The sequence below is a fragment of the Loxodonta africana genome, chromosome 23 (genome assembly GCF_030014295.1).
Source record: "Loxodonta africana isolate mLoxAfr1 chromosome 23, mLoxAfr1.hap2, whole genome shotgun sequence".
NCBI classification, from domain to species: Eukaryota; Metazoa; Chordata; class Mammalia; order Proboscidea; family Elephantidae; genus Loxodonta; species Loxodonta africana.
The window spans coordinates 28973334-28985763 of NC_087364.1; the positions used below are offsets into that span (position 1 = coordinate 28973334).

A 12430-nucleotide genomic window follows, 5' to 3' on the forward strand; every position below is an offset into this window, starting at 1 on the left:
GGCACAGCTGATTATTGTAATTGTTGTCAAGGAGTATAAATGGCAAAAGTTATGTGATAAGATATATTTACAACAACAACAACAAAAATAGTGTAGCTGCTGAGGCTGCTTATGTCTAATCGAACACTCATGGAACTCGGTTCCTTGATTTGGAGGTTCAGGGTCATGGTTTCATGGGACATTCCAGTTAATTGACCTAATGTGTTTAGTGCTACAGTTCTACATCCTAGTTCGTTGCCTAGTGCCTAAGGTCTTAAAAGCTTGCCATCTGAGGCACAACAATTGGTCTCTGTTCACCTGGAACAACAGAAGAAGAAGGAGAGTTAGGAATAAGAGGAGGATATAAATTGTGTGGCTAATTGCCTCCATGAACCACTGCCTTCTTTGCCACGAGACCGGAAGAACTGGGTGGCACCTGGCTACCATTACTGAATATTTTGATCAAAGATTCCATAGAAGAATCTTGATCAAAAGGGGAAAATGCAGAACAGAATCTCAAATTCTCGAAGGATGGATGAACCCCTGAAGCTATCATCCTGAACTTTAAACGTAGACTATCCCCTGAAGTCATCTTAAAATGGAACAATAATTTAGCTTAACTAATAAAAAAGGTCTGCCTTGAGCATTATGCTCTTTTAAGAACTATCTACGTGGGATCAAATTGATGACAACTCGAAAGATTACATAGGAACCTTAGGGGGAAGTGAGTCTATGTTAATGAAGGAGCAACAACTCAGAAAAGGAGGGTGAGAATGATCCCACGACTCGAAGAATGTCATCCGTGTCATTAATTTGTACATGTAGAAACTATTGAATTGGTGTATGTTTTGCTGTATAGTCTCAACAACAACAAAACAAATAAAATTTAGAAAAAAAAGAACACATTGAAAAAAAATAAAAATCTTTTTGTCCCCATTTAAGATCTAAATGAATCTATTTTCAACAAGTTCCCAAGTTAGTGGCATTTGAGAACTATTGACATAGTACAGAGCAATGTTCTAAATGTTGGATATATATTGGAGCCTCCTAAAATCCACTGCCATCAATGTGATTCCAACTCATAGCAACCCCATAGGACAAAGTAGAACTGCCCCATAGATTTTCCAAGGAATGTCCAGTGGATTCGAACTGCTGAACTCTTGGTTAGCAGCTGTAACGTTTAACCACTACGCCACGAGGGTTTCCAAAGCCTCCTAGGGAGGTTTAAAAAATAGTGATGCCTGAGTCCCAACACCAGAAATTCTGATTTAATTAGTCTGGAGTGCAACCTGAGAATTAGGATTTTTTTAATTCCCTGATGATGATTTTCCTGTGCAGCCAAAGTTGAGAAGCACGAGTAAAGAGAGTATGGTATATATCAGAAGGAGTCCCTGAGTGGCACAAATGGTTAAGTGCTGGGCTATTAATTGAAAGGCTGGCAGTTCAAACCCACCCAGAGGCAGCTCGGAAGAAAGGCCTGGAAATCTGCTTCCAAAAGGCCACAGCCATGAAATCTCTATGAAGCACAGTTCTGTTCTGAAACACGTACAGTCAACATAAGTTGGAATTAACAGCAACTTTTTTCTTTGATTTTAGTTTTACATAGCAGAACAGGCCCTGGTGGCACAGTGGGTAAGTGCTTGGCTGCTTACCAAAAGTGCTTGACTGCTTACCAAAAGGTCTGAACCCACCCAGTGGCTCTGCAGGAAAAAGATGTAATCGTCTGTTTCTGTAAAGATTTATAGCCTAGTTAACCCTATGGGGCAGTTCTACTTGGTCTTATAAAGTCACTACGAGTCAGAATTGTCGACTTGCGAGTTTTTTTTTTTACATAGCCGAATCACTTGAGGAACTTATTAAAAACAAACTCACTCCCTACCTCAGAACCCTAACTTGGATGATCAAGTAAAGTCAATCATCTGTATTTTAACAAGGTCCCAGAATAATTCTAATGCATACAGAGTTTAAAAATTACTGGTTAGTACATGCTCTGATTTTCATTAGGTATCTGTCCTTAATCAAGTCAGTATGCCTTTTAATAACTCAATTGTTTCAGCTACACAAAGATAATTAGATTTATCTCACATGAGATAAGGTATGTAATAGTACTGATAAAGAATCAAAACCAAACAGTACTCAGTAACTTTAAGTTGAACTAAAATATTTTTTGCCACAATTTAAGGTATGAATTTGACATTAGGACTGAGCTAATATGATCAGTGAAAACTGGTCCAGAGAAGAAAACAAAACTAATTATTCTGTCTTTAGTAAAACAAATACAAAAACATTCTGGCTGTATAATTAATAATCAGCTTTTGAGAGCTAGATATTGGCATATTCCAGACTTCAAACAGGCAGAAACAGTTAACTGTTAATAAAACACTTGCGATGACTTATTTTTATAGCCCCCTTGTTACTGCTGTTATTGTTCGTTGCCACGGAGTTGGTTCCAACTCGCAGAGACCCTACGTACAACAGAATGAAACACTGCCCAGTCCTGCCCCATCCTTATAATTGTTGCTATGCTTTACACTATCTTGAGGGACCCTCACTACCATTCAAAATGAAAAAATTTTAAACCACTTCAAAAAGTTAGGCCTGAATCAACAGAGAATAGTTTCTCAACTTCAAAACTGGTTCCACTTTACTGAATAATTTAAAAAATAAAAACATGGAACTACCTACAAGGCTGAATAAGATAGAAGACTCTGTATTGGTTTCTTTCTTGGGAAATATGTCATTTGAAAATTATCTAAACAGAACTGAAATTAAATTAAAAAAAAATTAAATAGCTTAGTTTAAATCTTTTTTAATTTCAAGTCCTAAAAATTCTCCAAAGATTAAATAGATGTTATTTATATTTTTAAAAGTCTGTTCCTTAATCTTCTGCAATGAATAAAACCTACAAAAAAAGTACACATGGAGAAAGTGTAATACAATATTACACTATGGAATGTTTTCCTATATATAAAATATGTTTTTAACCCCATAACTCTGATGCTTTCTCTAAACAGGCCTGTCATACATTTAAAAAAGAGAAAAATATATATACATATATATACAGACATAAATATATATCTGTATATCTATATATGTACAGTTTTATATGCATGTACATATATGCATAATTTTGTATGTATGCAGTTTTTAATGTGCATGCCTATGTATACACACATATGCATACACACAAATTAACGTGTGTATGTATATATACATTGCAATTTCTGAAAAATTTGTTTTAAAAAATATGAATACACAAGGGTCTTCTTCAAAGTTACTAGAAATTAAATTTGCCCTGGACTCGTTTTTTTTCCACGTTACCTGAGATCTAGCTACTTTTTTGAAAAACTGCCAAGTTCTATCTAGGGAAACGAACACCTACCTAGTTAATGTATAAGGAAATAAGACTTATTATATTTTAGTTGCAAAGAAAATCTTAAAAATACCTATGAATTTTAATAATCATGATAAGAGATACATTAAGATCACTAGGTTCTTTGGCTAAAATAAATACTTATCACAGGTAACAATAAAAAACATGCTGAGCTGGGATTAAACAATATGTGAGGGCCACCAGTCGGGTGGAAAATCTAGAAAAACATATCATATCTGAAATGAATGAAAAAACTGGAACTGTTCATCTGAAATGACTGAAGAAAGTCCTCACATCACAATTAACAATAAGTAGCAAGATTTCTAGTTCAAAACAGTAGCAGATACTGCATTTATCTCCCATTCCTCCCCAGGATGGCGGAGAAGAGACATGAGCAAATACAATTTTCTAGAAGAATGAAAGGGGCAGACGAGTGCTGGCTTATAAAGCAGAGAAAAGGAAACCACACTAAGAAAGCTGAAACAGAGGACAGAGTTTATCTACTCAGAAGAATTCTGGTGAGGCTGTAGATTCAGGTGGCACATGTGAAGGACAGAGTCGAGAAGTGGGTGCCAAACATGGTGACTGAGGTCTACGTGGAATCACTGACTCATCTCTGCGGGCAGAGAAGTCTGCAGACTGCCCCATGCCCACAACAGTGATAAAGGAACAAGCAGAGAAAAAGAAACTGCTCTTGAAAATATAAAATAAAATAATTAAATGGAAGGGTTGAGGGAGAAAGTCAAGGAAGTATCCCAGAAAACTTGGCAAAACCAGAGATGGAAAATACAAGTATTAAGTAACAATGAAATCCAACATCCAATTAACAGAAATTCATAACTAGACAATAAGAGAGCAAATTACCAAAGAAATAATATAGTAATATTTCCCCAAATTGAAAGGAAACACAAAACTGAAAATTGAAGAGGCCTGCTAAGTGCTTAGGAGGAATACAGGTGGTCCCCAACTTAGGACATATTCAAGTTATGACGAACCACACTTATGAATGTCATTTTATTTGTGCATATTTTATCGTTAGTTATATGTACTACATACAATGTTGCAGTGTGTAATTTGCTAATGTTATCATTCTCATGCCAACCTAAAAGACAAATAAAAATAGGATTTAAAAAGATACTGAGAATAAAAGGCAATAATGAAAACCAAAAAAAAAAAAGAGGTACTCGACTTACGTTAGAACCAACTTATGACAGAGTTATCGGAATGAAACCTGGTCATAAGTTAACGACTACCCATGTAGGAAAAAAATGGCAACTCTAAACACATCAATCTGAAATTTCAGAATAACAAAGCTATAGAGAAAATTGTAAAAATTATCAAAAAGAAAATGCAGGTTATCTACAAATAACAAAGTTGAGACTAGCATTAGACCTCTAATCAGCAACAATGGTAGTTAATAATGGTGAAATGCTTTTAAAGTTCTAAAAGAAAATAACCTACAACACAGCATTTTACACCTGATCAAGCAATCAAGAATGAGGACAGAATATAGACATTTACGCACATGCAAACAAACTTTTAAGGGGTTAGTTCAGGATGAAATCCAGAAATAAATTTAAACAAGAAAATGGATCCGAACCTGGAGAGAAGTGAAGGTAAACCCCAAGGTGACATTTAACATTAGGTCAAAACAACAAACAGTTTACAGAAACTGGTGCAGAGAGATAGAGATTCTAGGAGGGAGAATTCCAAGAAAGACCTGAGCCTACAACAGAGGCAAAGAATGCAAAAAAAGAAAGACAAGCAGAAATTCTAATAAAAACAAAGTTATGGTTCAAATACAAAGCCTCCAGTCAAATCAAAACAGATAGGCAATGAGATTCAAAATGAAGGATGGACTCCAAGGAACAGACACAATGGATGAGAATCTGAAAGATAATAAGGATATAGTAAAGAAAGCGTATGTTACTTTTACCAACAAGAAACATAAAAGGCAATCAGAAAATTAAGGTACTCTAACTGTTCCATGCTTTGATTTTCTAACCATGTATACGTACCCTGGATTAAAAATTAAGGTATCATACCATACATCTGACAAGAGATCAAAGAAAACAGTTCTTGAGGAGCAAAATTTGGATTCAAAACAAGGAAGACTTTTCTAACACTTAGAGCTGTTCAAATTAAAATAAATGAACTGAACACCAGAAAAACCTAAGCAGAAATTAAACGGCCACCTACAATGGGATTCCTGTACCGGATGGAAGAATGAACCAAATCCAATCACTCATTCAACAAATAACTAAGATCTTCCAAGTCTTAAACTCTTAACTCCATATAGAAAATAATCAGAAGCCAAAAGCTTCTTTAGGTGTGAGAGCTACCACTTAGGATAGTGTTAGTACTAGTAACAAACTTTAGGTAGAAAAAGGAGAAAATGAGAAAAGAAAAGTGTACACAGATTGTATGGTAAGATGCCTGCCCTAAGTATGTAATTTACGAAATGAAATGAACAATATGAAAAATATCTTATTAGAATTTTACATATTAATTAATCTTAATGTTATCTACTTGGTAAGTACAAATCAATATTCCTAAGTATTTTATTCACTTCTGTAATAATTTTAAGTTAATAAAAGTATAAATTATGAAAAGAAAACACCATATCTAGTTATACTTAATTTCTCTCTTACCAATCATAACCCACGGCAAAAGATGTTTCTATTACAGGAGCAATGAGTTTTGCAGCTGTCATGATGTATTTTTCTGCCATGGCTTTCCTATATCAAACAAACAAATAAGTTATATTTAGAAACATGGTATAAAATAGATTGGATTTATTTCCTAAAATTTAAATGTAAACATTATCTATCAAAGCTAACATACTACAAAGCCTAAGGATGGATAGCTATGTTAGAAAGTCAGGTTATAAACCATGACTAGGAAACATGATTAGGGAGCTATGGGTCAAGTGTTCATTTATTCTTTTCCTGCTCTACAATGTTGCTATTGTTCTTATTAGGTATGGATAAGCTGGTTCCGGCTCATAAACACCCTATATACAACAGAATGAAACACTTCCCGGGCCTGTGCCATTCTCAAAATTGTTGTTATGTTTGAACCCATTACCGCAGCCACTGTCAATCCATCTCATTGAAAGTCTTCCTCTTTTTCGCTGACCTACTTTACAAAGAATGATGTCCTTCTCCAGGCAGTGGTCCGTCCTGATAACATGTCCAAAGTACGTGTGATGAAGTCTCACCATCCTTCCTTTTAAAGAGCATTCTGGCTGTACTTCTTCAAGACACGTTTGCTCTTCTGACAGTTCAACGTATATTCAACATTCTTCACCAACACCATAATTCAAATGCAACCATTACTACAATCTATTTGGGAACATTTTCATCACTCCAAAAAGAAACACCATATCTGTAAGTAGTCAGTTTCCAAAACTTCCCAAACTCTAGGCAACCACTAATATACTTTCTGTCCCTATAGGTTTGCCTAATCTGAAGCTTTCACATAAATGGAATCATACAATATGTTGGCCTTTTTCACTTAGCATAATATTTTCAAAATTCATCCATGCTGCAGCATGTATTAGCATGTTATTCCTTTTTACTGCTGAACGATGTTCCGTTGTATGCATATACCAAATTTAATGTTTGCAGTCATCAGCTGATGGACATTTGGGTGGTTTTCACCTTTTGGCTATTACAAATAATGCTTTTATGAACATTTGTGTACAAATTTTTATGTGGATATATGTTTTCATTTCTTCTGGGTATATACCTAAGAGTGGAATTGCTGGATCACCTGGTAAACAATGTAGTTAACCTCTTCAGGAACTCAAAGTCACTTTTTCCACAGTGACTGTACCATTTCATATCTGCACCAGCAATGTATAAGGGTTTTTATTTCTCCACATTATCACCACAACACATATTATCTGTTCTATCTATTATAACCATTCCACTGGGTGTGAAGAGGTATCTCATTACAGTTTTGTACTGCATTTCCCTAAAATGACCAATGATGTTAAGCATTTTTTTTTATATTTATTTTTTACTGAACTTTAGATGAAGGTTTATAGAACAAACTGGTTTCTCACCAAACAGTACACGTATTGTTATATGACACTGGTTAACAACCTCAAGACACGTCAACACTCTCCCTTCTCAACCCTATCACCAGCTTTCCTGTTCCCTCCTACCTTCTAGTCCCTGCCCCGGGGCTGGTGCGCCCATTTAGTCTTGTTTTGTTCCACGGACCTGTTCAAACCTTGGCTGAAGGGTGAACCTCAGGAGTCGTCTCATTACTAAGCTGAAAGGGTGTCCAGGGGCCATACTCTCAGGGTTTTTCCAGTCTCTGGCAGCATAGTGGTTAAATACTATGGCTGCTAACCAAAGGGTCAGCAGTTCCAATCCGCCAGGCACTCCTTGGAAACTCTATGGGGCAGTTCTACTCTGTCCTATAGGGTCACTATGAGTCAGAATCGACTCGATGGCACCGGGTTTGGTTTTATTTTTTGGTTTGTCAGGCCAGCAAGTCTGGTCTTTCTTTTTGAGTTAGAATTTTCTTCTACATTTTTCTCCAGCTCTGTCCAGAACCCTCTATTGTGATCCCTGTCAGAGCAGTCAGTGGTAGTAGCCGGGCACCATCTAGTTGTACTGGACTCAGTCTGGTGAAGGCCGTGGTAGATGTGGTCCATTAGTCCTTTGGACTAATCTTTCCCTTGTGTCTTTAGTTTTTTTCATTCTTCCTCGCTCCCGAAGGGGTGAGACAAGTGGAGTATCCTAGATGGCCACTCACAGGCTTTCAAGATCCCAGACGCTACTGAGCAAAGTAGAATGTGGAACATTTTCTTTATAAACTCTGTTATGCCAATTGAGCTAGATGTTCCGAGACCACTGTCCCATAGCCCTCAGCCCAACAATTCGGTCCCTCAGGGAGTTTGGATGTATCTATGGAGCTACCATAACCTTGCCTTGTACAAGCTGTGCTAGCTTCCCCAGTACTGTATACTGTCTTACCCTTCACCAAAGTTACTGCTTATCTATTGTCTACAAGTGTTTTTCCATCCTCCCCTCCCCCTGTAGCTATCAAATACTGGTTCTTTTTTTCCCCCCTTTGAAAAATAGAGTTTATTTCAAAACCATTGTTGCATTCATTCTAAATCAATCCTGCTGGTAAATAGAGTAACAGTATGTATTTTATATATATATTTAAATAATTTAGTGTGCTTTCTCTGAAAGTTTACAAATCAAGTCAGTCTGTCACATATAAGCTTATATACACCATACTCCATGCTCCCACTTACTCTCCTCCTAATGAGTCAGCCTGCTCCCTCCTTCCAGTCTCTCCTTTAGTGACCGTTTTGCCAGTTTCTAACCCTCTCTACCCTCGCATCTTCCCTCCAGACAAGAGATGCCAATACAGTCTCAAGTGTCCACCTGATACAAGTAGCTCACTCTTCATCAGCATCTATCTCCTACCCATTGTCCAGTCCCTTCCATGTCTGATGAGTTGTCTTTGGAAATGGTTCCTGTCCTGGGCCAACAGAACGTTTGGGGACCATGACCGCCAGGATTCCTCTAGTCTCAGTCAGACCATTAAGTCTGGTCTTTTGATAAGAATTTGGGGTCTGCATCCCACTGTTCTCCTGCTACCTCAGAGGTTCTCTGTTGTGCTCCCTGTCAGGGCAGTCATCGGTTGTGGCCGGGCACCATCTAGTTCTTTTAGTCTCTGGATGATGTAAGTCTCTAGTTCATGTGGCCCTTTCCGTCTCTTGTGCTCAGAGTTATCGTGTGACCTTGGTGTTCTTCATTCTCCTTTGATCCAGGTGGGTTGAGACCAATTGATGCTTCTTAGACGGCTGCTTGTTAGCATTTAAGACCCCAGACGCCACATTTCAAAGTGGGATGCAGAATGTTTTCAAAATAGAATACTTTTGCCAATTGACTTAGAAGTCCCCTTAAGCCATAGTCCCCAATCCCCCGCCCTTGCTCCACTGACCTTCGAAGCGTTCAGTTTATCCCAGAAACTTCTTTGCTTTTGGTCCAGTCCAGTTGAGCTGACCTTCCATGCATTGAGTATTGTCCTTCCCTTCACCTAAAGCAGTTCTTATCTAACTAATCAGTAAATAACCCTCTCCCACCCTCCCTCTGTCCCCTTCCTCATAACCACAGAAGTATGTGTTCTTCTCAGTTTATACTATTTCTCAAGATCTTATAATAGCGGTCTTATACAATATTTGTCCTTTTGCGTCTGGCTAATTTCACTCAACATAATGCCTTCCAGGTTCCTCCATGTTATGAAATGTTTCACAGATTCGCCACTGTTCTTTATCGATGTGTAGTATTCCATTGAGTGAATATACCATAATTTACCCATTCATCCGTTGATGGACACCTTGGTTGCTTTCAGCTTTTTGCTATCGTAAACAGTGCTGCAATAAACATGGGTATGCATATATCTGTTCGTGTAAAGGCTCTTATTTCTCTAGGGTATACTCTGAGGAGTGGGATTTCTGGGTTGTATGGCAGTTCTATTTCTAACTTTTTAAGAAAACGCCAAATAGATTTCCAAAGTGGTTGTACCATTTGACATTCCCACCAGCAGTGTATAAGAGTTCCAATCTCTCCGCAGCCTCTCCAACATTTATTATTTTGTGTTTTTTGGATTAATGCCAGCCTTGTTGGAGTGAGATGGAATCTCATCGTAGTTTTAATTTGCATTTCTCTAATGGCTAATGATCGAGAGCATTTTCTCATGTATCTGTTAGCTGCCTGAATATTCTTTAGTGAAGTGCGTGTTCATATTCTTTGCCCGCTCTTTTCTTGGGTTGTTTGTCTTTTTGTGGTTGAGTTTTAACAGAATCATATAGATTTTAGAGATCAGGTGCTGGTCGGAGATGTCACAGCTGAAACTTCTTTCCCAATCTTTAGGTGGTCTTTTTTTTTTTTAATTTTTATTAAGCTTCAAGTGAACATTTACCATTCCAATCAGTCTGTCACATGTAGGTTTACATACATCTTACTCCCTTCTCCCACTTGCTCTCCCCCTATTGAGTCAGCCCTTACAGTGTCTCGTTTCGTGCCAATTTTACCTTCTTCCCTCTCTCTCTATCTTCCCATCCCCCCTCCAGTCAAGAGTTGCCAACACACTCTCCTGTGTCCACCTGATTTAATTAGCTCACTCTTCATCAGTATCTCTCTCCCCCCCACTGACCAGTCCTTTTCATGCCTGATGATTTGTCTTCGGGGATGGTTCCTGTCCTGTGCCATCAGAAGTTCTGGGGAGCATTGTCTCTGGGATTCCTCTAGTCGCAATCATACCATTAGGTGTGGTCTTTTAATGAGAATTTGGGGTCTGCATCCCATTGGTCTCCTGCTCCCTCAGGAGTTGTCTGTTGTGTTCCCTGACAGGGCAGACATCGATTGTGGCCGGGCACCAACTAGTTCTTCTGGTCTCAGGATATTGTAGGTCTCTGGTTCAAGTGGCCCTTTCTGTCTCTTGGGTTCTTAGTTGTCGTGTGACCTTGGTGTTCTTCCTTTGCCTTTGCTCCCGGTGGGTTGAGACCAATTAATGTATTTTAGATGGCTGCTTGTTGGCATTTAGGACCCCAGGTGCCACAATTCAAAGTGGGATGCAGAGTGTTTTCGTAATAGAATTGTTTTGCCCATTGATTTAGAAGTCCTCTCAAACCAAGTTCCCCAGACCCCAGCCCCTACTTCGCTATCCTTTGAAGCTTTAATTTTATCTCGGAAACCTCTTTACTTTTATTCCTGTCCAATTAGGCTGACCTTCCATGTTTTGAGTGTTGTCTTTCCCCTCACCCAAAGCAGTTCCCATCTACAGATTGATCAATAAAAAGCCCTCTCCCTCCCTCCCTCCCCCCTTTGTAACCACAAAAGTATGTGTTCTTTTCCGTTTTTTCTATTTCTCAAGATCTTATAATAGTGGTCTTATACAATATTTGTCCTTTTGCAACTGACTCATTTCGCTCAGCATAATGCCTTCCAGATTCCTCCATGTTATGAAGTGTTTCAGGGATTCGTCACTATTCTTTATCGATGCGTAGTATTCCATTGTGTGAATATACCACAATTTATTTACCCATTCGTCCGTTGATGGACATCTTGGTTGCTTCCAGCTTTTTGCTATTGTAAACAGAGCTGCAATAAACATGGGTGTGCATATATCTGTTTGTGTGAAGGGTCTTGTATTTTTAGGGTATATTCCGAGGAGTGGGATTTCTGGGTTGTATGGTAGTTCTAACTGTTTAAGATAACGCCAGATGGATTTCCAAAGTGGTTGTACCATTTTACAACCCCACCAGCAGTGTATGAGAGTTCCAGTCTCTCCGCAGCCTCTCCACCATTTATTATTTTGTGTTTTTTGGATTAATGCCAGTCTAGTTGGTGTCAGATGGAATCTCATCGTAGTTTTAATTTGCATTTCTCTAATGGCTAATGATCGTGAGCATTTTCTCATGTATCTGTTGGCTGCCTGAATATCTTCCTTAGTGAAATGTGTGTTCATATCCTTTGCCCACTTCTTGATTGGGTTGTTTTACTTTTTGTGGTTGAGTTTTGACAGAATCATGTAGATTTTAGAGATCAGGCGCTGGTCGGAGATGTCATAGCTGAATATTCTTTCCCAGTCTGTAGGTGGTCTTTTTACTCTTTTGGTGAAGTCTTTAGATGAGCATAGGTGTTTGATTTTTAGGAGCTCCTAGTTATCTGGTTTCTCTTCATTATTTTTGGTAATGTTTTGTATTCTCTTTATGCCTTGTATTAGGGCTCCTAACGTTGTCCCTATTTTTTCTTCCATGATCTTGATCGTTTTAGTCTTTATGTTTAGGTCTTTGATCCACTTGGAGTTAGTTTTTGTGCATGGTGTGAGGTATGGGTCCTGTTTCACTTTTTTGCAAATGGATATCCAGTTATGCCAGCACCATTTCTGAAAAAGACTATCTTTTTCCCAATTAACTGATGCTGGGCCTTTGTCAAATATCAGCTGCTCATATGTGGATGGATTTATATCTGGGTTCTCAATTCTGTTCCATTGGTCTATGTGCCTGTTGTTGTACCAGTATCAGGCTGTTTTGACTACTGT

General features: G+C 38.1%; 1 protein-coding gene across 13 annotated transcripts in view; it reads right to left on the reverse strand.

Annotated features, from left to right (window-relative positions):
• Positions 1-12430, reverse strand: part of IFT88 (intraflagellar transport 88) — a 253201-nt gene that overhangs the window by 134391 nt on the left and 106380 nt on the right. For 11 of the 13 annotated variants that reach the window (XR_010319117.1, XM_064275365.1, XM_064275364.1 and 8 more), the window contains one exon: positions 6004-6090. The exons of the other annotated variants lie outside the window; for them this stretch is intronic. Coding sequence is in view for 10 of the 11 variants with exons in the window: in XM_064275365.1 (XP_064131435.1) it covers positions 6004-6090 (87 nt within the window). In the remaining variant the exon portion in view is untranslated. The remainder of the gene's footprint in view (positions 1-6003; positions 6091-12430) is intronic. 13 annotated transcript variants of the gene reach the window in all.